General features: G+C 45.3%; 1 protein-coding gene across 3 annotated transcripts in view; it reads left to right on the top strand.

Annotated features, from left to right (window-relative positions):
• The first annotated feature begins 576 nt into the window (after positions 1-576).
• SNX24 (sorting nexin 24) overlaps positions 577-25,687 on the top strand; it is a 156,724-nt gene continuing 131,613 nt past the window's right edge. For 2 of the 3 annotated variants that reach the window (XR_015724596.1, XM_045794848.2), the window contains exon 1: positions 577-1,309. Coding sequence is in view for 1 of the 3 variants with exons in the window: in XM_045794848.2 (XP_045650804.1) it covers positions 1,250-1,309 (60 nt within the window). In the remaining 2 variants the exon portion in view is untranslated. Of the gene's footprint in view, positions 1,310-1,512; positions 2,145-25,687 lie in introns of those variants that run through there. The other variant, XM_087862354.1, reaches the window with a different exon arrangement.

Genomic DNA, 25,687 nt, shown 5'->3' with positions numbered 1-25,687 from the left:
TGGTCTGGTCACAGGGCACAGCTCTCTGCTGAGTCTCTGAGTTCTGAGTGACAGATCCTGGAGCTGCAAGTGTGTGGGCGAGGAGGACGGGTCTTCAGACCAGGCTAAGGTAGAAGGCTGTGCAGGTCCCCACCAGGCAAGTGCTTAAAGCAAAGGGCCTGATTCCTCCTCTTCTCCAGGACTTAGGGGCTCAGCATCGACGTCAGAGCTCACAAGTTGCACCGGCCTCAAGAGCACACCGAGTTAGAAGCAGGGGTGCGTCCGCAGCCCCAAAGCACACTGCCGGAGGCCACTTTTCAGTGACCCACAAGTCACCTCCAAGTTTCTATTCTGCTCCATGCTCTGATCTAAGGAAGAAACTGAGTTTACCAAGGTAACCTGATAATCAAGTTGCCTCAAGTGGAACACTTCATCTTGTAGGTACTTTCAGGTTATTTGGTCTTGGCCCGACAGGCAGATTCTGGTCCTCACCTTTCTTCTCCTTCTTTCTTTCTTTTTAGGGTGTGTGTGTGTGTGTGTGTGTGTGTGTCTTATGTTTTCTCTTACAGTTAAAACGCAAACGGCTTAGAGGCAGCATTTTAAAACTGGAGCAAGAAACCAGTGTGTCTCCGTGACCCGCAGACATTCGGGTTCTGTATTATATTACCATTCCCAGCTTTGTCGCCTAACTGACAATGAGACGCTGACCTTGGACTCAAAGGAAAAGAGAAAAGTCTTGGTAAAAGTTGGAGGGTTCACTGCTGTTAATGCCAGCCGAGAGTTAAGACGAAAATCCAAACATGGGAACAGAATCAAGGAGTTCCACGCTTTTCGGCTCCCCGCCGTCCTGCAATCGCTCAGGGTAGTGTCTGGCGAAAAGCAAACGCAGCGCCCGGCGGCGCCCGAAGGGCAGGGAGCGTCCGGGTGCGGCCCGGTCCCCGGCGCCTGGCGCGGAGGCGCGCACACCCCTTTTCTGCAGACTCACAGGTTTTCAGGCCCCGCCTCCTCCGGGCCCAGCTCCGCTCCGCCGCCCCGTGGGCCCGGACCCAGGTGCCCGGAGCCCCGCGCCCTCCGCCGCCGGGCCACCAGCCCCCGCCCCGAGCCCCCCGGGAGCGCTGCGCTCGGCGGAGGCGCTGGCGGCTCGGGGCCGGGCGGCGCTGCGTCTGGGTCCTGGGGGCGCAGGGCAGGGAGGCGGGGCGCTCGGCCGGGGGCGGAGCTGCGGCCGCGAGCCCGCCCCCCGCTCGCCCTCCACCGGCCGGCTGGCGCGGCCATGGAGGTCTACATCCCGTCCTTTCGCTACGAGGAGAGCGACCTGGAGCGGGGATACACGGTAGGCGCGGGCCGCGGCCGGACAGGACCCCCGAGGCGGGAGCGCGGCTGCTGAGCGCGGAGGTGCCCCCGGCCGTCGCCGGCCCTGCGCGGGGGGTCCCCTGGCTGCCCTCCCTTCCCCCGGGCCTGAGGCTGGGCTGCGCCCCGGCGCGGTTGTCAGGGAGACGCCCCCCCCCCCCCCCCGCCTCGGCTGCCGCGGGCTCTCCGGCCCCTCCGGTTCGCTCCCTTCCCCCTCCCGGCCCCGCTTCGGGTGTCGGAGCAGGAGCTGCGGGAGTCAAGCCCTCGCTCGCGGCGCTCGCCATTCTCCGCGCCGCCCGCCCTCTGCAGCCCGGGGTGGGCTGCGTGCGTGGCTGCCACAGCTGCCCCCTCTGCCCAGACAGGAGTGGCTACGCGGCGCATTGATGTTGGCTTCCAAGTTCTGTGGGATTCATTCAGCTGGAAAACATGCTAATTAAAAAAAAATTATTTGTAGCTATTTATTAGCCAGAGTGAACACATGTGTTGCTTTTAGATGGCTTCCAAAGTTGTTTTTTCTTCCCCCTTAGTTCTGGTGGGCCATGAAATGGCGTAATCAGGTACTTGGGCGCACCTGTTCCATACCTAAGCCTGATCCCTGAGAACTCAGACACAGGGCCCCTGATCTCGAGAGTGGACGAGTGGGTCGGGAGGGTGAAGACCAGGGCCTGGGACCTTTGGACGAATTCAGTAAGTAAACTGTAGGTGGTTGATTTCCCAATGAACTTAGACACCTTCATCCAAACCGTCATTGCCGGAGGGAGAAATGCCTCACGCTGGCTCGGCCTCGAAAGAATTTATTTCCAGTCACTAAAGGGCAGGTAGGCAGAGAAGATTGCAGAGGGCAATCTGAAAGGACCGATAGAATATTCGTTTCTAACGCACTCACTTGCTAAACACCAGTTACATTAATCTGGCAGAGTATTTTAACCTTTCTCTTCTCTAAACATTCTTGGGTTTTGGTGACAGGCTGCTTGGAAACTTGTGTGTTTTCGTAGGGAGGATTAAATCTCCCTCTTAAGGGAGTTTTAGAATTAAGAGTAGTAATTGAAAAAAAGAAATCTAGGGAGTATATGGGTGTTTAGGATTAAGTAGACCTCTGGGTTCAAGTGTTCAAGTGTCTCAAAAGAAGCAGCTGAGGGGCGCCTGGGTGACACAGCGGTTAGGCGTCTGCCTTCGGCTCAGGGCGTGATCCCAGCGTTATGGGATCGAGCCCCACATCAGGCTCCTCCGCTATGAGCCTGCTTCTTCCTCTCCCACTCCCCCTGCTTGTGTTCCCTCTCTCGCTGGCTGTCTCTATCTCTGTGGAATAAATAAATAAAATCTTTAAAAAAAAAAAAAAAGAAGCAGCTGAGCTCTGTTTGGCCATTATTTATATAAATAAGCCTTCCCAATGAATTAATATTTGGTTAAATATTCTGCATCTTCCTTAAAAAAAAAAAAAAGGAGGGGGGAAGTGAACTTAAATTTGAACGTGTGTGAGGCCTTTTCCTTAAAGCCTTGAAACCTTGCTTGTCTTTCATTAGTCCAGGTATGTCACCTCCCCCCCACCCCCTCGCCGCCATCAACATCAGCCGTCATGGAGGACCTGCCATCTTTGGGGCATTCTTTAGGATCTGAAGATTATAGCCTGCTTGTTTGGGCTTTTGATGTGTTTAGATGAAAGTGGTCCCAGTAGTCCAAACTCAAAGTTACTTACCTCCCCAAATAAGGACTTTGAATTATATCAAAGTTCAGGCTTTTTTGGCTGTTACTGATTTTCTTCTCTTACAGGATCTGTGTTTTCCCACATTTTTTTTTTTTTTGATTACTCGTATTACGACCAGGCATGTGCCAGGTTGTGATTTAAGGTGTTTTGGAAGGAGTCCTTTTCTTGGCAAACATGGCAGTTTGGAGATTGCTTTTAGGGTGAGAGTTTGTGTGCTTTTTAAAAGCTTGCTTTTTAAAAAACAACTAACTCACTTAGATCGGTAACCATATGGTTAAGATACCCTACAAGTGATGCTTTCCCCATGTGAGTCAATGAAGCAGCTCTTGGATACTTCCTTCCCTCTGAGCAGCTGTTCTATCATTGCACAGCGAAAGACTATACTTTCAGGGGTCATTTCTATAGTTTGTTATGACTGCACAGCAGTCATTCATGTAGCAAATTTTTTTTTTAAAGATTTTATTTATGCGACAGAGATAGAGACAGCCAGCGAGAGGGGGAACACAAGCAGGGGGAGTGGGAGAGGAAGAAGCAGGCTCATAGCGGAAGAGCCTGATGTGGGGCTCGATCCCATAACACCAGGATCACGCCCTGAGCCGAAGGCAGATGCTTAACCGCTGTGCCACCCAGCGGCCCCTCATTTAGCAAATATTAACTGAGTGCCTGCTTGGTATCTCTATTTTAGGTCCTGGGAAGTTAGCAGGGAATAACATTTCCTCTTTTAAAAAAACTCGCAGAGTTTAAAAATATAATCTCAGTTTCCTGAGCAAGAACCTGGTGAAATAATGTATATTTCAGAGTAAAAAGCATCTTTTTACTTAAGCGATTATGTTTATTTAAGCATATTTAAGGAATATTGCATTCGAACAAATTCAGTGGCTGGAGGTTTATAGTAGGGGAGTGTGGTTCTTCCTAGCTTCTAGTCCCATGCCCTCGAGACATAAAACGTGGGGGTGCTTTCTTAGAGACTTTTCTGTATGCCATAAAAACATGTGTTTTTTTCTTAGAATAAATTGTCACATTTGACTATAACTGTCATCCTACACGAATATTCTTCTGTACCGATATGGATAGGTCTGTCTCCTAGCTACTAGCGAGGGGATCTTCCTCCTAAGGAAGATGCCATCATTTGTTTACCCCGCTCTTTTGATGGCCGCTGACATTTGCTTCTAATTTTTAGCAACTGTGTCAGATGTCGAAATGAGACATCCCTGCACATGGCTTTTTTTTTTTTTTTTATGCCTACTACTAGGATTTTTGTAGAACGTTAACTAGAAGTGGTACTTCTAGGCCTTTTAAAGTTTTCATAGATAATGCTCAGTTGTTATTCAAGAAGTTTATACAAATTTATGCTCAATGTACAAGGTAATTTACCTTTAAAGAGTGAATTTTTGCCTGTGGGCTTGCGTGATGTCAAGTGTGGAATTGAAAGGTAAAGGGATGGTGCTCGTGTCCTTAGGAATTCTTAGCCAGGAGGGGCAAGGTCGGGAAGGGCTAGGGTGCTCTGATGTTATCTGGAGTCTTGGGGAAGAGGGCATTTCTGCACTGTCTTAGGGTCATGTGTGGTGTGGGATGAGGGGTTGCTTAGGATTGCTGACTTTTGAAACCTGATTGGGTTTTTGCTGGCATTGCGAATTCTAGAAGGAGGAAGTGCAGGGCAAAATCTCATCTCAAGAGGAAGGCATTTTAAATTCCCAGATTCACCAAAATAAAAAAAGAAAGAAAGAAAAAGGCAAGGGGGGGGGCTTCTAAATCATTTTAGTTTATAAAGAATCAGGCGAGGAGGATCTTCTAATAAAATTCAAATAGAACTCAAATATTACTTCATGGGAAGGTTATTCTCTACCTGCCCTCTGTCCCCATAGCTTAGATGTTTACTGTCTTTTTCCCAGCTAGCCTCTAACTCCTTGAGACTAGCACAGTGTCAGTTTCTACTGCTGTCCTCCAGCACAGGGCCTATCTGTAGTAAGATATTCAGTGCATGTGTGATGAATAAATAATGAATGAATGAGTCTTCTAATAGGAGAAGAAAACCAGAAGAGCAGTGATTATGAAGCATGAAGCAGCTCAGTGGGTAGAAGGGGGTCAAGGTGCAGACTGGAGTTTCCACTAGCAGCAAGGACTGTGCAGGGAACACCTGACAGACAGAGGTGGAGAGAAACCAGCTCACTAGCCTTAAGAGCTGGAAAGGAGTATGGACTTCAGCCCCAGACACTGGGTTTGAGGAAGGAAGTAACATGATGAGCTTTGCATTTAGAAAGATGACCCTGGAATATTAATCATTTAAGGGATGCTAGCAGAAGAATCAGGAAGGAGAAGGAAAGACAACAAGAATCTCCAGGACCTAGTGACCAGATGTGAGGCAGGAGTGTGAGTCCCCTGGATGCAGGTGTCATTGGCCAAATCAGAGCTGAAGCAAGCGGAAGATTTCATTTGGGGACCTGTTGCATTTTTCATGACTGGGGAGGCTGTTTGATTTTGGAGCTCAGGATAGAGGTCTGAGCTAGAAATATGGCTCTGGAGGGTCATTCCGCACAAAGGACGAAGAAGCATTAACAGTCCCAGGAAGAGAATGTGGAGTGAGGAAAGATGGTGGACTTACGGTAAAATCCTAGAATTTGCATGAGCAAAGAATTCCCAGCACTGCGTCCTGAGGGAGGGGGAAGAAGGGAGTACGGGGGTGTGAAGTGGGCAAAGAAAGAATGGTAGATGCTTCATGGGAAGGAAAGCGCTGGATGTGGCTGAGTGGTCTTACAAGGTGAGGCTGGAGAACAGTTGGTTGTGAGGGTAAGCAGGTCCAGGGTGCGAGTATAGGCTAGCATTTGCAGTTTTCAGATATGTGGTTGATAAATAACAAAAGTAGAATCACTACCTAGGTTGCAGCATAAAAGTTTGTATTAGATTTTATTTTTTTTATAGCTGTAAAAATCAAGGCATTGAATTAGATGGTTTTTCAAGTTCATTTTAACTGTATGTCTGTGACTATGTTATGGTTGTACAAATATATCTTTTTCTTGAATTCTGATCTCTTTGATTTACTTGATGTATCATGCTTTTCACTGCATAAGGCAGCTTCATATATACATGATCATAATATTGAGACATATGCAGGGATCATTGTTTTAATATTTTATGGATTAAAATACAAAAATAGAACAATGTAAGGAAACCATTTACCGATTCCTTACCTTCAATATTTTAAATATTACTTCATTTATCACCCCTTATTCTTCCATTTTTCTAATTCTGAAATATTAAATCCAGGACTAATCCAGGACATAATTTCACCTGTAACTGTTTCACTTTAAATATCTGACAGGTACAGACTTAAAAAAAAAAAAAAACAAAAAAAACCCCAAAACCAAAATGTCAGTATTGACTCCAAATTAGCCATACCTTAGTATCATCCCAGTTCTCGCTTGTTTTTGTTGTTTTTAGCATGACCACAAGGTAGACATTTCTTTGGAATTAACAGTGATCTGTAGGAAGTTTTTTTTTGTTTTGTTTTGTTTTTTAAGATTTTATTTATTTGAGAGAGACAGAGCGCGCAGGAGTTGGGGGATGGGCAGAGGGAGACGCAGATTCCCCTGCTGAACAGGGAACCCCACCAGGCCAATTCTCAGACTCCTGGATCATGACCTGAGCTGAAGGCTTAACCGACTGAGCCACCCAGGCGCCCTGCAGGAAGTATTTTGTAAGAATGAGAGGTTGAGTAAGGGCCCTGCCTACCGAAGAGTAGCCCTTCCTCTGTGCTTTCATCCTTAGAGTACCTTCTCTCTGATGACAGAAGGCTAACAAGTTGCAGATTAAAAAGTGTGTGTGTGTGTGTGTGTGTGTGTGTGTGTGTGTGTGTGTGTGTGTGTAGAGGAAGAGAGGGTATTTCTTCAGAGTACGGGCACTGTTTTTCCCCAGGAGCTCTGAACAATTCCATCTCCTGTCATATCTTGTCATCCCCAATTGGTTTTCCAACCAATCCTGTTGCCAGGGGAATTCTCTGTGCTGATTGGCTGAGGCCGGGGCCATCTGAACCAATCGGGGTGGCAAGGCTACATTAACTCCATGGAGTTAAAACAACAGGCCTTTCTGGAGCTGGGAGTGAGCTCAGCCTCTTCCTGCCACCTAACCCTGTAGGCACGACAGTGAGACCACAATGTCTGCCGCAGTATCTTCAAGTCACTCATTATAAGCATCTGTGATGAAGGAGCCCTTTGTGTGACAAGGACATAGCTGCCCCAGTGTCAACCATAGGAAACTGACAGTGTAAGCAAACCTTAAATGTGTGTTGCGTAATTAAGTCAAGCACGTGTAGTATATGTTCCTTACTCTTAAGAACAGGAAATGAAAGTGTGAAAATATTCTTAAAATTCTTTTTAGTTAATTTAGTTTAGAAAGAGGGAGAGAAAATGTGTGCATGGGGGGCCGTGGCCCTGTGCAAGTGGGGGAGGGGGAGGGGGAGAGAATCTCAAGCAGACTCCCCACTGAGCTGGGAGCCCCTTTAAGGGGCTCCGACTCAGGGCCCATGAGATCAGGACCTGAGGTGAAACCAAGAGTCCCAGGCTTAACCTCCTGAGCCACCCAGGCTCCCCAAGTATGAAAATATTCTTGAACATTAGCCAATAAAACACTACATTCATTTAAGAATCAACATAGGTACAAAGGATTGGGTTTTGCAAGTATGGTGCTTAGAAATTTGGAGACAGAAGTAAGTTTGTTTTCATTGAGCAAGAAATACATTTTAATCTTTTTTTTTTTTTTTTAGTTTTCACTTTTTAATTTATATTTTTTAATCGTGAAATAATTTTAGATTTGCAGAAAAGTTACAAAGTTAGTAACTGACGGTTCCTGTATACCCCCCACCGCACCCCCCAGCCAGTTTCCCCTGTTGTTTTAACATCGTATATTACCATGGTAATGTCAAAACAAGGAAACTAGCATTGGTTCATTACTGTGCACTAAACTCCAGGCTTTATTTGTATTCCACGAATGTCCAATCCAGGATATCATGTTGCATTTAGTTCTAACTTGATGTGAAACTAAGTTAGTAGTCCAAATTACAGCACAATGTCTCAAAAATGAAGCAGGAATGGTATTAGAAATGAAGCCATACAGATCAAATCAGATTTTGGCTATTTTAGACACTTTATAATTTTTGCCATTTGGCAAAAGCCCATTTAGACTATTCCACTGGTTTATGACAGAGGCTGAAACAGTCTAAGGGCAAAATAGATTCATGCTCTCTGCATTTAAATTTTGCCTCCAACATTTAGCTTCAAGTCTGGTTTTTGGACAAGCCACTTAATCTCCTGTGTTTTTTTCCCCCCTCATCTGTAAAAAAAGGAGAATACTAGTATCTACCTGGTAGAGTGGTTTGAGGATTAAATGACATAATTCCTGCAGAGTGCTAGGAATGAGGTGTCTAGCTATGTTTGTGATTTATTCTTATTATTTTGAATAAGGACTGCCTTCAAGTTCCTTTTTCTCTTTTTTTAAAGCTTTTTAATGTCTGTAACGTAAACAGAAGTCCAAGAGAAATATTCATGCTATGTTAAATAAATTCTTTGCAAATACTTTGTGAAGTACTTCAGAAGTAACAATTCACATGGAATCAACTGGTATTATTACAACTTTCATTCAGTTCAGGTTTAGTTTTGTAGCCTTATTTACGGCCTGTGTTTTTTTTTTTTCCTTCAGGATGCTGAAGGCCAATATATTTACATAAGTGAGTAGTATGTATTAGAGAGGGCACAGAGACACATGCTTCTCACCTCCTGCCTTCTCTTCCATCCCCCCAGCATCCCTCCAAGACACAGGGGCCATTAAGCTCACACCTTGCATTCTTGGGATGGCTTTCCAGGTATTCATTCAGATTTTTTAAACATAATTTTTAAAATAGATTTTATTTTATTTATTTGAGAGAGAGAGAGAGCATGAGCGACATGGAGGGGCAGTGGGAGAAGGAAAAGCAGACACCCCACCGAGCAGGGAGCCCGACATGGGGCTCAATCCCAGGACCCTGAGACCATGACCCAAGCTGAAGGCAGATGCTCAACCGACTGAGTCACCCACGTGCCCCTACACACTGAGATTTTTGATGGAATTTTCTGTTATTTTGCTTTGTGTGTATCTTTTCCGTTTCTGTTTTCTATTTCCTTGCCCCCCTCCCTTTTTAAAGTACCTATTTTGTTATGGAAAATGTCAACATACAGAGCAGTGGAGACTGACCCCTTTATTCAGCTTTTAAAATGATGAGCTCTTGGGGCGCCTGGGTAGCGCAGTCGTTAAGCATCTGCCTTTGGCTCAGGGCATGATCCCAGGGTCCTGGGATCGAGCCCCGCATCAGGGTCCCTGCCCCTCGGGGAGCCTGCTTCTTCCTCTCCCACTCCCCCCTGCTTGTGTTCCCTCTCTTGCTGGCTGTCTCTCTCTGTCAAATAAATAAATAAAATCTTTAAAAAAAAAAAAATGGTGAGCTCTGGAGTGCCCGGGTGGCTCAGTCAGTTGAGCATTCAGCTCCTGATTTTGGCTCAGGTCACGATCTCACTCAGATGGACTGAGCCATCAGGCATCCCTGCCTATGTCATTATTAACACCTTTTTCAGTTCCTTACGTCATACAAAGGCAGAGGCTTGATCATATTCAGATTTCATTTGTGATGCTAGCAACCGTTTTAGCACATTGCCTAGATCTTTTCATTCCTTAGTGGTTGCTAAGTATTGATAGTTTACTTTTTTTTTTTTAAAAGATTTTATTTATTCACTTGACAGAGAGAAAGGCAGCCAGCGAGAGAGGGAACACAAGCAGGGGGTGTGGGAGAGAGGAAGAAGCAGGCTCCCAGCAGAGGAGCCCGATGTGGGGCTCGATGTGGGACTCGGGAACGCCGGGATCACACCCTGAGATGAAGGCAGACGCTTAAGGACTGAGCCACCCAGGCGCCCCCTGATAGTTTACTGTTATCATTCCTTCTTCATTTATTGGCTTGAATACATGTATACAAAGCAACTTTGCCTTGTAAATTAGTTGCTGTGAGCTGTTGTTTTTAATAGGAAAAGCAAGATAAATGCCTTATTCTTTCTTTGATTATTTACTTTTCAAAACAATGAGTTGGCTGTCTTTCAAAAAAATCTGTATTGTTATGACTCTGTGGATATTAGCATATTTGATGTAGTTCGGTCCCTAGCATTTATCATTCTTACATGCTTTATGTCCTTCTTTGGCCGTTTTCGTATTTGGCATTTTCAAGTTGGATGCTGTGTTCTTGACATAACCTTAGCGGTCTTTGGCCACTCCTTGCTTCCTAGCATAACAAGGTACATCTTTTACCCCCCCCCCCCACCAGAGCTAGAATTAGGTTTTTCTCTAAAGATCCCTGGTTGCTTTTAGTGGGAAATGGTAGAGACTCTGACCTGCACACAAGGTATTTGTGAAGCTTTTGAAATCTTTTCAGTGGTCGAGCGGAGGAATGTTTCTCTTAAGATTAAATACATGGTACGTTGAGGACAGCAGGAATTTTTGTCTTGGTCTTTTATCTTCAGCTGTATCTTTCTTCTGCGTTGACAATCTCAATACTGTAGATGCTGAGATTGAGGGAATAGCATATGATTGGCAGTTTACTATACGCCTCTGTGCGTCTCCATTATAATACCAGTGCTACCATCAACAACGTGATTACTGAATGCAGCTTAAATCTTTTTAAGTTCTTTTGTTCTTTGCTCTATCCCACTAGGAGTGTACAATCAAATGACTGTTTCCAAAGCACTTGGATTGGTTCTTCTCTGCTCCTAACTCCAACGAGCTACCCAGTGTCATTTTCTTTTGTATACTTAGGGATTTTTTTAGAAGTTGATTTTGTTTCACATTGTGTAAACTGTATGCTGCATTAGGTTTATTTGCTGAAATCTAGGTTCTTTTTATATTCCCTTCATTCTGTTTTCTTCCCCTCCCTTTGATGACCATTTAAAAAAAAAGTTGTAGTTTATCTTTACATTAAAAAAAACAGAAACAAGGTGCACCGGGTTGCTCAGTCAGAGGAACATGCAGTCTTGATCTTGGGGTTGTGAGTTTGAGCCCCACGTTGGGTGTAGAGATTATTTAAATGAAAACGTAAAACAAAAAGAAACAAATACAGGTACATTTGTGCCCTTAGATTAAACAGTAGTCTAAAATTAAACAGTAGTATATGAAACATTTTCTTCCACCTGCTTTTTTTTTTTTTTTTTTTTTGACTTCACATTTCCTCCTGTAGTTCGCTCCCTGCCTTGTGCGTATGTTTTTTGCATTTTTGTCAGGGTGTCTTTAGAATAGATTCTTAGCAGTGGGTTCCTGGATCAAAAGGTACATGCATACATACTTAATTTTGCCAGATATGGTCAGATCCCCTTCCTTAGGGATTGTGCTATTTTGCATTCCCATAGCAGTTTATGAGAGTGTGTATTTCCTCACAAGCTTGCCAACCGAGCGTGTTTTCAGACCTTTGGGTTTTTGCCAATCTGATAAGGTGAGCAGTGGTGTCTCAGTGTAGATCCATTGTAATTTGCTGGCTCAATTCTGATGACTAGCTTCAACATTTCTGAAAACATGCTAGTGTCCCTTGTAGTTGCATTGCATTGCTTTGCTTGCTTGCTTTCTCCCTCCTCCTCCCCTCCTCCTCCCCTCTTCCTCCCCCTCCTCCCGCTCCTTTTCCTCTTCCTCCTTTTTTGAAGTAGGTAGTGGGTAGGTGGGTATTTGAAATAAGCTATTGTCTTCTTGTTGATTTTTATTAAAAAGGCAAACGACTTAGGTTTTCATCTTACAATTCTTACTTGAAGGAAGAACCAATATGTGAGTGGAGTCCTACTGGCCACCTTTCCTTAGTTCTTTGAATTTAGGAATTTAGAAACTATCAGCTTCTCTCCTTCTTTACCCTCACCGTTCTCTCCAGCTTGCTGGTGGATAGTCGTCTTACTGTCAAGATTACATAAGGCAGGTAAAGCAAGCATTCATTCTTGTGATGATGTCGTACGGGCTTACCTCTCCCAGGCATTGTACTGGTGTTGTGGGCTCAGGGCTGGCTGACATGAATAAAAGTCTGCCAGTTTGAGGAAGGGAAGATCATTTCATCGATATCCCACAACTTAAATACTGTGATGTAAAAGTTAACAATACTTAAATTCTGTGATATATAGGTAATACCTTTTATGTTACATGATAAGGTGATAAGAGAGGAAAGAAAAAGATATTTGCTATATATTTATATATGTTGATAGATACACACATAAACATACTAGAGACAAAATAAGGAGGGAATACTTTGGACAGTTACAGTCCTCCTTTCTGTAGCTTGTCACATGGTCATAGCGGGTATTTATAACTACCTTCTTTCACTACTCACTCTCTGTTGCCTTTGCCTTCAGCAAGCACCTCAGCTGGTTGTGGATCTTTGCCAGGTAGGGTGACTCGAATCTTTATTCCTGAAGGGTCTGAGCCATTAGTAGTCCTCTTTGAATTGGGTCGTTGTAGCTTTCCATTGACTTTAATCATAGGGCGTCTTACTACTAAGAGACACTGTCGGGGTCTCCTGTGGTATCGAACATCTTCCTTGCCCCCACTGGGCTTTAGCAGTCCGCTTTACCCTTGCTAGTCAGGATCTGGCACCCCAGCCAGTGTGCTCATTCCCTTCCTTGCTTTGTGGATTCAGAGACACAAGGAGTTCAAAGTGGCCAGGTGACAGTCTTGACTTCGAGTTCAGTGGAATTCTTGTCTCCTGGTAGAAGCATTCATCCTTTTGGAACTAAGACCTCTAGACCAACAGAACATAAAGTCACAAAGACTGGAAGCAAAAATTGTGCCAGTGGGCCACTAGGGGTCATAGTGAATGATGTTACTCCCGTTTCCACTCCTTGATTCCTTGATCTGTGAATTCTGGTTATGACGACACAGCATCATGTTGCCGCCCAGCTGTAGTGTAACTGAGTCTGCAGAAGGCCATCCCACCATTCTGTCAATCCAGCAGCTTGAGGATGGTGGGGAACATGATGAGACCATGCATTCCATGTGTACAGACCCACCGCATCATTTCATTTACTGTGAAGTGAGATGCTTGATCAGAAGCAGTGCTGTGTGGAATACCATGGTAGAGGGTAACGCATTCCATGAGTCAATGAATGGTAGCTGTAGCACAGGTGTTGCATGCAGGGAAGGCAAATCATTATCCAGCGTGTCTATTCCAGAAAGAACAAAACACTGTCCCTTCCACGGTGGAAGTGGTCCAGTGTAATCCACCCGCTACCAGGTAACTGGCTCATCACTTCACAGAATAGTGCCATATTGGGGGTTCGGAATCGGTCTCTTCTGTTGGCAGATTGGGCCAACAGTCAATGGTGGTCAGAGCCAGGTGGGCCTCGGCGAGTGGAAGTCTGTGTTGCTGAACATCTGCGTAACCTCCATCCCTGTCACCACAGGCACTTTGTTTGTAAGCCCGCTGGGCAATGACAGGAGTGGCTGGGGAAAGAGGCTGCGTGGCATCTGCAGAACAGGTCATCCTATCTGCTAGATTTTTAAAATCGCCCTTAGCTGCAGTCAGTCTTTGATGAGCATTCACATGAGACACAAACAGCTTCACTTTCTTCTCCTCCTCCTCCTCCTCCTTTTACCTGTTCAGATAGGTCTACATACATACCTCATCTTCGTCTTTCCACAGAGCCAATTTTCCAATCATGTTCTTTCCGCTTCCCCAATCCTCCACCCAAACCATTGACCATAGCTGGTGCCTCAGTATCGAATCTCATATCTGGCCACTTCTCCTTTTAAGCAAAGTGAACAACCAGGTGCGTTGTTTGAAATCTGCCCCCAGAGAAGGTTTCCCTTGACCGTTGTCCTTCACAGCTGTCCCAGAGAGGGACTAGTGTGGTACAGGTGCGCCCTTACAGGTGGTGATTGCATATGTTGCAGACTCATCTGTTAACCAGGTCCAAGTCTTCCCTTCCTCTGTTAGCTAATTCTAGGGAATGCCTCATGAAGCCACAGGTGCAGGCTGGAGAGGGTAAGTAGTGTAGCAGGAGTGGGGCCTTGGGCATTTGGGCCACTTCTTTTTTTTTTAGACTGTAACTTTTTAAAAAAAATTTACATTCAATTAGCCAACATACAGTGCATCATTAGTTTAGGTGTAGTGTTCAGGGATTGAGCAGTTGCGTATAACACCCAGTGGTCATCACATCACGTGCCCTCCTTGATTGGGCCTCTTCTTCATGTAACTTACTTGTGCCTTCAGGGCCTCTTTGGGCCTGATTGCATATATGCCACTTCCATTTGGTAACCAAGTGTTGCTGTACCCAGCTTTATAGACTGGTGGGTCAGATAACACCCAGTTCATGATGGGCAGCTCAGGTCACATGGTAACTTGATAGTCTGTGGTCACGCCTCCAGTCCCTGCTAAGGTGCAGTAGCAAGCCAAGAACTCTTTCTTGCAAGCAAAGTAGCTATCCTCGGAGGATGGCAGGGCTGTGCTCCAAAGTCATAAGGACCTGCACTGTCCTTCACCTATGGAGGCCTGCCAGAGGCTCAAAACATCATCCCTGTCTGCTTCTGCCACTGCATGCATTATTGGATCTGGTGGATCATAACCCAAGTGGTGAAGCAGCTTGGACCTGTTGCAGAGCCTTCTCTTGATCTGGACCCCACTCAAAAGTAGTAGCTTTTCAGGTCGTTTGGTAAAGCGGTTGGAATAGCGCACCTGGATAGGTTGCCTCCAGAATTGAAAGAGGCCCACCACATTATAGAGGGCAATCTGCTTTGATCAGTCTATAGGTTTAAATATTGATCTCACCCAAAACCACTTCACAGAAACACCAGAACAATGTTTGACCAACTATCTGGGCACCCAACAGTAAAATTAACCCATCCTACTTCCTTCTAAAATTGAAATACACACTTCATTCTTCAATAAACATTGTGGTCTTTTTCTCCCCTTTGTTTTAGTTCAGATATAGATAACATGAGAAGATATGTTTTTGTATTTTATTACCCACTATTTATTGTAAACTACATTTAGTCCTTCTTGCAATTGGAAGGTTTTTTTTTCCTTCAGATGCATACCCATGGAAAGTTTGCATCTCCGTTTTGCGAACGTGATCGTAGTGCAGGGAATAAAAGTTTACGGACAAGGTCTGTTTTCCTTGTTTATTATTAGTGGACAATTAGATCTCATTGTCAGTAAAAATTGATGGCAGCAGCTTCCAATTTATTGAGCCTGTGCTAATAAATGCAACAGTTGTTCATAATTTGGTGGTAAATGACCTTTAAATGTAGATGTTTACAGAGGCGGTCCTTGGGGAACAATTTAACTTCCAAATGACACCCATGAGTCCTTGTTATCATTTAAATATGCTTCCCTTTGTCAATAACAGAATAACAAATACTGGTTAGATTTCTAATGTTGATTCAGATACCAGGGAACCTGCTGAATAAATTAGTGTACATTTGATTTATATTGACCAAAATTTTTTACATTGCTGTGTTACAGGTCAAGGTGACATGCATTTAAATGCATTGCAGTGCAGAGGTCCTGCTTGACTGACATGAATGCTTACACTGCTTTTAATTAACTTTTAAATACTGTCCTAAAATTCCTTCTCAAATACCAGCTAAATTATTAGAAACTGGACTGAAATTAACTTAGTAGGGAGAAACCTTATTTTAAAAGTCAGTAATCTTGATCTTTCCCATAAAAATGATTGGAGTAAATTATTGCTACATTTTTATCTTACGATTTGTGAGGAAATCAGATCTGCTTTTTCCATCGTAGACTCCGAATTCATTATCTGTGGGTTTTCCATGGATAATTTTGCAGAAATAACCTGAGATAGTACTGAAAAAAAAATTTGCAAAGTAAACAACAGTTTTACCTAGTGCAGGAAGTACTTTATCAAGGAAATGCATTTTCTTACTGCTATGAACTTTTTCACTGATATTGTCATGTGTATATGGAAGGAGGATGGTTTGCAGGGGGAAGATATGAATTAATTTTGTCAGCCACTCATTAGTAGTCCAAAGTAGTATATGTTTTAGGCAAGCTTTAATCAACACCTCATTTGCCCTTTGAAAGAGTATCTTCACAATGGATGCTGCTTCTTTTGCACATTGATAATATTGGATAAAAAGCATTTTGCTATCAGTGTCAAATTTATCTCATGTATGACCCATGCAGGAAGGTTTACCTAGTTAAAAAGTTTAGAACCGAAATGCACAAGGGTTTCTTTTCTTTTTTGTTTTTGTTTTAATCATGAAAATCTTTGTAGTTAATCAAAAAGTGTGCTTTGGGAATTCAGGATAACCTTCTGAGCTTTGCTTCCCGAGAAGCTGTGTGTAATCAAAAGGCAGCACAAAGCTCCTCTCCTTTAAAACTTTGCATCCCTCTGCACTTTTTCGTGTAAAGAGAGCCCCCCTCTGAAGCCAGAAGGGACATCCCCTCAGCCTGCCTGCAGTGAATGGCATCTGTCTTGGGATATCAGTTTCAGCCACAGTGTGGTTTCTTAGCCTGGAGCCTTGTCCCTAGGTTTCTTGTATCCAGAACAGCATTAACCCCAGCTTGTCCAGAAGGGGAAAAGGAGTAATAGTGTGGAAAATACCAATAAGAGAGACAAGAAAGTGGACCTTAGAAAATTGAAAGTGATGAGAGAATGACAAATGCTGCATGTTGCAGGGGATGAGTCATTCAGTAGTAGGAATGCTTCTGAATGACAGAGAGGGAGGGAGAGAGAGAGAGTCATGTAGCCTTTCTCTCAAGTGGGCATGCACCGAAGGAGTGATTGAAGAATGGAAAGGCTTCTGGGTGTTAGTCTGATGCTGAGAGGAGGCAGGGAGTTGGAGAAAACAGGCTGTCAACTTGACGATGCAGTTGGTGGACAGCCACGCCCCTGGTGGATGGGACATGGGAACTCCATCCAAATGAGGGCGTGGCTTCTGGTGCGAATACCTGGCTGCCGAGGCTATGATGCCCAGCCCGTGCACGTGCTCACGCTGGGGCGCTTTACAAACTGCCAGTGTCTGGGTCCCACCCTTGGGGAGTCTGATGGTTCTTGGGTATGGATTGAGCATGAGAATTTTTAAAACGTCCCTGGATGATTCTAATGAGCAATGAGAAATAGCGCACTGCCCTAAAAATGTCCCCAAGGTGGTTGTGCAGATCATTAAGGCACATTACTTGCCCCACTACATCTTAATACGGTAGGTCATTGGTTCTTGGGAATGATTAAATATACAGATTTTCAGGCTCTCTGCCCAGAGATTCTCATGTAATTGGGGACTTCAGCTCTGGTATAGTTTAAAAGCTCTCTAGTTGATTTTACTTTGTAGCCCAGCCTGCAAATTATGGAATGCAAATTACGGAGTAGGTGACTTGCCCCGTTTTGAAAAAGACACCCTACGGAGTGCGTAGTTAGCATGAAGGAGAAAGTCAGTTTTGTTTTAAAGCTTTAAAGGACGGGTTCACATTCTGATTCAGCAGAAGTGGCCCTAGGACATAGGTCCTGAACCGTGAACTGCTCTTGAGTCCTTGGAGTCATCAACTAAATGAACTGAAGCTTTCCTTTTTTTTCTTTTTCTTTTCCAAGATTTTTTTTTTAAGCAATCTCTGTACCCAACGTGGGGCTCAAACCCACAACCCCGAGATCAAGAGTCACATGCTCCACTGACTGAGCCAGCCATGTCCCCTTAAACTTCTCTGACCTCAGCAGAGTTAAGGAACTTCTAAAGAGGGTCATTACTAAGCTTTGGAGCCAGACATACCCGGTTCTGCATTCTGCATTCCTACTCACTAGTGAGGGGACTTGTGCAAGTCATAAACCTCCCTGAGTTCTTATTTCCCTAAAATGCTTACCTCATTTTTCTCTCAAGCCTCCCCTGTTCCAGGCACATAGTAGGAAGTTGCCACGTGGGCAGCTCTTGTTATTTCAAGTACTCATAACTAAGTTTTTGCCAGTAAGATTAACATGTCATGGTGTATTTTACCGTCCTTTCATCTAATAGGAAAATTTTTTCTTTCTTTCTCAGTTTTGAGTGATTACACATTTAATTCGCGGCTTTAAATGAATTCTTTTTGAAAAGTGATATCGAAAGATCCTTGCAGTGCTTTCACATTAGGGAATGACATCTAAAGTGTCCCAGTCGGTCACCTCACCAGTAAGAACACATGAAAAACGTTGATTATGTGGTGAAACGACCAATTGTTGAAAACTGCTATTTCTCGATCGCAGAACCCATAGGTGACATTCCAGCCACTCTTCTTTGCTTTAGATGTCTAACAGCTTTCTCAGATAATACTTTGAATTGGTTTTCTATATTCTTCAAATATGAAGTCTTTTACAAACTTCTGTTTGTAGTGTTTGAGTATATGGCGCTAGCTTGGTGGCGGAGGTGAGGCCAGTCCCTAACCAAATCCATTCTTGGTGCTTTGCTCTGAGCAGGAAGTAGAACTTTTTTTTTTTTTTTTTTAAGATTTTACTTATTCAGGAGGGGGGGAAGGGCAGAGAGAGAGGGAGAAGCAGACTCCCCACTGAGCAGGAAGCCCCAGGTGGGGCTCGATTCCAGGACCCTGAGATCATGACCTGAGCCCAGGGCAGATGCTTCACCGACTGAGCCACCCAGGTGTCCCATGGCCCATGTTGACTTTATCCATAAACTGTCTAGAACTCTTTCTTGTGTCTAGTAGACACGCCCTATCAAAACCCATTAATGATAGAGTTGTAACAGATGAGAAAAACAGTGACATGGAAAGTTACTGAGAACACCAGAGAGTTCTATATTAAGAACTTCATTTTTATGGGGGAAAAAGTATGTACCTCTTTTGGATTGCCCAGGCAAAGATGCACTTCTAAAGCAGTCTTCTCTTTGTATTCTTGCCATCTCTTGCTTGAGGCTTATGCCGTCTAGGGGGAGCACCGCAGAGCAGAAGGTGCCTGCGCTTGACCTGGCTTCTCACCTTGCCTCACCTTCTCATGCTTCCTTCTTCTCGTTGGTGGGAGGGGGCAGTGCTAACATGGCGAGCCGTAGGGGTAGAAAAAGGAATGCTGATAATGAATGACAAGCTCCTCGTGCAGGGCAAGGCATGGACTGGAAGGTAGTTGCTGTTACTATCCGGGACCTGGGATGCAGGGGGAGAATGGTGCGTTCTCTTTACCACAAGCAGGGCACGAGATTGCTCATTTCACTTTCTGTGTCGTCAGCTCTGTGTCTCGCCTGGGCATCTCTGCTCTTCTGCTCCCCGCCACCTGCGCTGGGCCCGTAGTCGCATGGGTTTACACTGCATAGGAGGGAGCTGTTGAGCCTGCCAGGTGGATTGCCCATGGTAGACTGTGTGCTCCGGAAACTGTAATGCAGCCTGCTGAGATTCTCGTGACGAGCACAGTGACTCTGGACCGAAGAGCCAGCAGCCCCAGAGACCAGGATCCCACCAGAACCATCTGGGTCCCCAGGGCTCTGGCGTTGCTGGTGCCCAAGTGGTTCTGAGGGGAGGGTCGTGCCAGTGCCTAATGGAAGGGGTTCCCAGGTAGGCCAGGAACAGATTTGGGGGTCAGAGTTGAAACATGCACCTGGTTCATTGGGACTTAACTTAGACAATCAGAGAGTTTTCCAGTATTTCCATTAAGCACTAGAGAGGACCTTAGAAACTCAGTACTAAGGATGATCCATGGTACAGTGGGTTTTGGTAATTTGAGGAAGTGTTCCGCAACTTAAATCTCCAGTAATGTGTAGAGTTAAAATATAGGAAACATTTTCACATTAACAAATGGATATAGAACCAAAATGCCAAGAACTGGCTCATTAAATAATAATGGCCAAAAAGGACTTTATGTTGAAATGGACTTTAGCACTGCTCTTGTTTGATTTGCCCAGTTTTTGCTTCCTTTGGCTGCCCTGGGTCTGTTCAAGAGCACCTTGTATGATGGAGCCCTGTGGAACCATGAACTGGCCTCCTGAACTTCCTGTCTGCCATTTCGTATTGAAGCCGTTATAAACAGTTCCGCTGGTTTCTTCAGGTGATGTACAGACAGTTACTAAATGAGTGTGGGTAGACGCTGAGTTCTTAAGCTGACTACAGTACTTTCGCCGTCTTCTCCTCCTCCGCCCCCTCCTCCTCCTCCTCCCTCTTCTCCTCTTTTTAAGTAGGCTCCATGCCCAGCGTGGAGCCCAACGCAGGGCTTGAACCCATGACCCTGAGATTAATACCTGAGCTGAGATCAGGAGAGTCAGACACTTAACCAACTGAGCCACCCGGACACCCCTGAAAGTGTATATTTTACAGGGTTTTTTTTGGTTTGGTTTTGTTTTTAGGTTTGGAAGGGTTTTTTTAAAGCAACATTTGCTTTATGTTACAGATATATTCATTTTTATTGGCCATTGATAACAGCATCAGCTTATAAAAGTGAAGAAATACTAGTCTTTGAAAGCATAACATACTAGTCTCTGAAAGCATAACATATTTGAACTGATCATTTCCTTAATTAATGTATTTGTGACATTGTATGCTAGTGAAATTTAAGGAAGAGTTCTGTAAGAGATGGGTTGGGAATTATGAATGATCAGTGCCCTGTAACCTCTATGCTCTTAGTCTCAACATACAGTGGAAGCAAAGCTTTTATCTATTATAGAGAAGGATAATTAACAATGCAACTTAATAGATCAGGTATCTGATCAAATATCTGAATGCCTGCTGAGTGCCAGCCACGTATATACTGATGACTGTAAGGCCTGACCCTAGCCCTTCAAAGACTTCACAGTTACGTACTGGCACCACATGACACGGTGTTTACGAGGCAGTAATGACTGCTTTTTGGTAACAAATACAAAATAGTAAATTGCATTGAATGGAGATTTTGAGAATGAGATCAGAGGAGTAAAGTACCTTCAAGAAATCATGCTTAAGCCACATTTTGAAGACTAAGCAGGATTTAGAGAAGCAGCTGGAAAGGATAGGGCTTGGCTGAAGGAGCACCACCCCCTCCACCTGCCCAGTAGGATGATGTAAGTGCATATTGTCTGATGGGGGTTGAGAAGAGAGCAGTGTCCCGTGTGCAGAATGTGGTTGTGGGTAAAGGATGAATGTCTGTTGGACACATGGGGCAGAGCCACATGCAGAGGGCCCCGTGGGTGATTGTTTCTGTTCTTTGTGCTCCTGGAGGATAGGCATCGACCAGGGGGGAAGGTGTCAGAATCCCTTCCACTTTTGGTAAGGAGTGGGGAGAGGAGGGCACATTCTAGTCAGAGAGATGTCTGCATGGCTTTGGAGGGAGGGGTGCAGAGGAGAGAATGTCCATCCCTGGCATCAGGTAAGGATGGGATCAGAAACTCTGAAATCTTTTCACTTTGGGCAGAAATAAACAGGGCTGCATAGCATGTTTCTGAACAGCCAAGCCAGACGGAAGCGAGGCCATCAGGCTGATGACACTTAGCTTGGTGTACAGACTGTTTCCAAAGGGGGTTAGTTGGCGTCCCCCTGGGACTGTTGCTGTGGCCTAGGCTAGGCTGGGGGGAGGGGCAGATGACCAGAATGGAGGTCTGGGCTGGGCCAGTGGCACAGTAAGGATGTGAAGGATTCTGAAGAGAATGCCAGTGGTCTCTGGAAACTGGAATTTGCAGCTAAAAGAAAAGGATCTGGAAGCCTGGGTGGCTCAGTCGGTTAAACGTCTTCATTCTGCTCACATCATGATCCCAGGGTCTTGGGATCAAGTCCCACATCGGGCTCCCTGCTCAGCAGGGAGCCCGCTTCTCCCTCTGCCTGCTGCTCCCCCTGCTCATGCTCTCTCTCTTTCTCTCACTCGTGCTCTCTCTCTGATAAGTAAATAAAATCTTTAAAAATACAATAAAATGATAAATAAGAAATAAGATTTAGTGACCTCCGTCTCATCTTTCCTTACCTCTTCACCTCCCCCCGACACACCTGAACTGCTCCCCCTTCCCTCGGTTCCTAGAGGTCCAGGCTGCTCACGTCCCCTTATGGCCAGAAGCCTCTCCCACTGCCCCCGCACTCAGTTAGCTTGTATTTTCCCTTCCAGAACCAGTTCTGCTTTCTCTTACTTCCTCCAGGCAGTGCTGCAATTTTCACTTTTGCCCAAGACCTTTCTTCTTACTTCCTTGTCTTCAAGCCTATAAACCAATGAGCGGTGATTCTCCTCGAGAGCCCCTTGGCCGTACTTGAAGCTCCTCCTGAGTCGGCTTCTCCTAGACAGGAATGGCAGGGGCGGAGAGAGCACAGGGCAGAAGCAGGGCTGAGCGGGGAGGGTCCCAGGCCAGCACAGCTGCGGTGAGCCACGTCTGCCTGGAGCAAGAATTCCCAGATAATGAGACAACATCCTCCTCTGGGCCAGGGATGGAAGAACGGGGTGGGGAAATTGGTGTGTCTTCCAAATGCATGATATTCAGTGCATGGACGCACAGGGTAGCTGAGACCACTGTGTGGTCAGGGGGTTCTCGAGAGGGCAGAGCATTGGAACGAGGTGGAGAAGGAACCTGTGGGCGTGATGGGGGACCTTGGAGGCGCAGCAGGGCGGGAATCAGGGTAAGGTAAAGGCTGTTTCTCACTGAGAATGCAGACGGCCAGTGTTTCAAGGTCGTGAAGAAGAGGCCAGAGTGTGAGAAAGGAGACAGGAGGGGAAGTTAAGTGGGAACGAGGCTGAGGAGGAGGCTGAGGAGGGGCAAACTGCAGTTCTTGGAGTTGCTTTTCCTGTCCCCGTACGGATGGTGTTGAGGATTCAGCCCATGTAAAGTTTGGGTTTCAGGGATGAGTTTAGAGCAGCATTGTCCAGTAGAAATGCAGTGTGAGGCACACAAGAATTTTAGGTTTTCTGGTAGACGTGGTTTTTTTTTTTTTTTTTTTAAGATTTTATTTATTTATTTATTTGAGAGAGAGCAAGTGCGAGACAGAGCATGAGCCAGAGGGAGGGGCAGAGGGAGAGGACAACTCTGGCTGAGCAGGGAGCCGTATGCGGGACTCGATCCCAGGACCCTGGGACCATGACCTGAACCAAAGGCAGACGCTTAACGGCTGAGCCACCCAGGTGCCCTCTGGTAGACATATTTTAAAAAGTAAAAAGAAACAGGTGAAACGAACTGTAGCGATTTATTTCTTTTAGCCCAATAAATCCCAAGTATGATTTCAGCATGTCAGCAGTATAAAAATTACTGATGAGCTATTTTACATTATTTTTTGTAATAATTCCTTAAGTGTAGCATGTTTTTTACACTTACCAGAACACCTCTCTTGGGACCAGGCACAGTGCAGATGCCCAATGGCAACATCTGGCCAGTGCCGCCATATTGGACAGAACAGATTTAGGGACAAGGAGGGGTCCAGCTCACAGCAAAACCCATAGTGAAGCTGGAATAAAGCTGTCCAGTCTGGGGAGCTGAAATCTCAAGTTTTAGCTTCTGGTGAGAATTTTTTTTTTTTTTTGAAGATTTTATTTTGAAATAATGTCTACACCCAACATGGGGCTCGAACTTAAAACCCTGAGATCAAGAGTTGCCTGTTTCATCAACTGAGCCAGCTGGGCATCCCGCTATTGGTGAGCATTTAATCTCACTGTGATTTATACAGTCAGCCTGAGTACACTCGAGGCTCTTGGTTTCAGCTCAGATGAGGTTTATTGTGCCTGTGGTTGACCTGTACTCAAGTAGTTGGGGCTGTGGACCCGGGAGGGGTTTTGGAGGGGGCTCAATTCCCAGCACTGCCGTTTTCCAGCTGTGGGTCACTGAGCACTTTAGGGACCTTTCTGTGCCTCCGTTTCCTGGTCTCTAAAATGACGATAATAATAACAGACTTTATTATTGGAAATTCTGTACTTGCGTCAGGGTTGTTGCAAGAATTAAATGTGGAGGGGCGCCTGGGTGGCTCAGTCGTTAACCGTCTGCCTTCGGCTCAGGGCGTGATCCCAGCGTCCTGGGATTGAGCCCCACATCAGGCTCCTCCGCTGGGAGCCTGCTTCTTCCTCTCCCACTCCCCCTGCCTGTGTTCCCTCTCTCGCTGGCTGTCTCTCTATCAAATAAATAAATAAAATCTTAAAAAAAAAAAAAAAGAATTGAATGTGGAGGGCTGACCTGTTAAGACTTAACAAATATATTTCAAAAGATCTTTAGATTACTTTATTTGAGTCCATGCTCATCATCATTATAGATTAAAAAAAAAAAAACCTTTTCTGGGGACTATAACTTTATGAAGTGTTATTTGAGTTTGGATTTTATTTTTAAATTTAGTTAGCCATTTATTTTTTTATATGACACACATTTTTTTTTAAGATTCCATTCATGTATTTGACAGAGATAGAGACAGAGAGAGCATGAGCGCACAAGCAGGGGGAGGGGCAGAGGGAGAAGGAGAAGCAGACTCCCCATGGACCAGGGAGCTCGATGCGGGGGCTCGATCCAGGATCCCAGGACCCCAGGATCATGACCTGAGCTGAAGGCAGATGCTTAACCACCTGAGCCACCCAGGCGCCCCTGAGGTTGGATTTTAAACAAAAAACTGCCTCCTTTGACCTTGGACTTTACTTTGCAAAAATATGAGAACATGAACTTTCACATCTAGTAAATTAAAATATGTGGAGCAACGATCAACATGTTATTCTTAGGAGCTGCCTTAGGGTGGGTGATCTTTAAAGTCCTTCACAAATGGAGCAGCACTCTTGAATCTGAGACTCAGGGGTTTCGGAGAAGTGCGCCACGGACACGAGGCGGCTTGGTTCTCCTGGCATCCCAGGTCGGAAAAACGTTTTCATTGAGAATATCTGATTGAAGAGGCTGGCTGAATGGAGTTGGGTACGAGGGGGAAGGGAGCAAGGGAATTGCTGTAGAAACCTACAGAGCCACCACCCACGTGCCCTTTATCTGTCAGTCAATGTCCTATTTTTCAAAAGAGCTTTTGCAATAACCACGGATCTGGAGCACGTCCGTAAGTGAGGAGGCCGGAACCTGCCTGCCTGCGTGTGTCCAGCGCCAGCCTTCCAGTGCAGCCCAAAGTTGACTTTTGCCTGTAAAACAGTGGAAAATGGGCCTGATAAAGATGTGTAGTCTGCAGGGCCTCGTTTTATTTATCATATCCGAAAAGAACAGTGTTGTGTTGTGTTGTGGTCAACATAGACGCCGACCTTCCTTGTTCCCAAAAGCTCAACTCCTGGAGATAAGGGGGGCAAAATAATAGAGTACAATGGCAAGAGGAGAGTGTCATTATTTGTAGCTTGTCAAGTGAGGCCCTTTCAAGCCCCGAGTGATTCTGATCTGGGAGCGCGGCACAGTTCCGTGCGCGAACCGCGGCCGGCATCAGAGAGATCTCCCCGGCCCGCAGACAGCCCTGGAATTACATCACTTCATCTTGCGCGGAGCGTGCCAGCCTCACGCACTATCATTTGGTTGCAAATGGGCCTGCCCCCTAAGCCCCGAAACACATTCTCCGGTATCTGACTCTTGGCCTGCGATTTGTCATGTCCCGGCTGCTATCAGTGTCCAGTAATTTTAATAGATTCTGATGGTCTCCTTGTAGAAACACAGGATACATCTGGCTTGGGCCTGGGACATGGGAGAGACCCCGCTGGCCCAAGACAACAGGGGTGTGTGCAGAAAAAGTGGAGATTCATTTTATTTCATTAAAAACGGGTTTGAGGTGATAGGGCGCTGCGTTCAGAATTAAAAACAAGT

The sequence above is a fragment of the Ursus americanus genome, chromosome 5 (genome assembly GCF_024610735.1).
Source record: "Ursus americanus isolate L20-20 chromosome 5, mUrsAme1.1.p, whole genome shotgun sequence".
Lineage (NCBI taxonomy): Eukaryota > Metazoa > Chordata > Mammalia > Carnivora > Ursidae > Ursus > Ursus americanus.
This window is presented reverse-complemented; position numbering and strand designations above follow the sequence as displayed.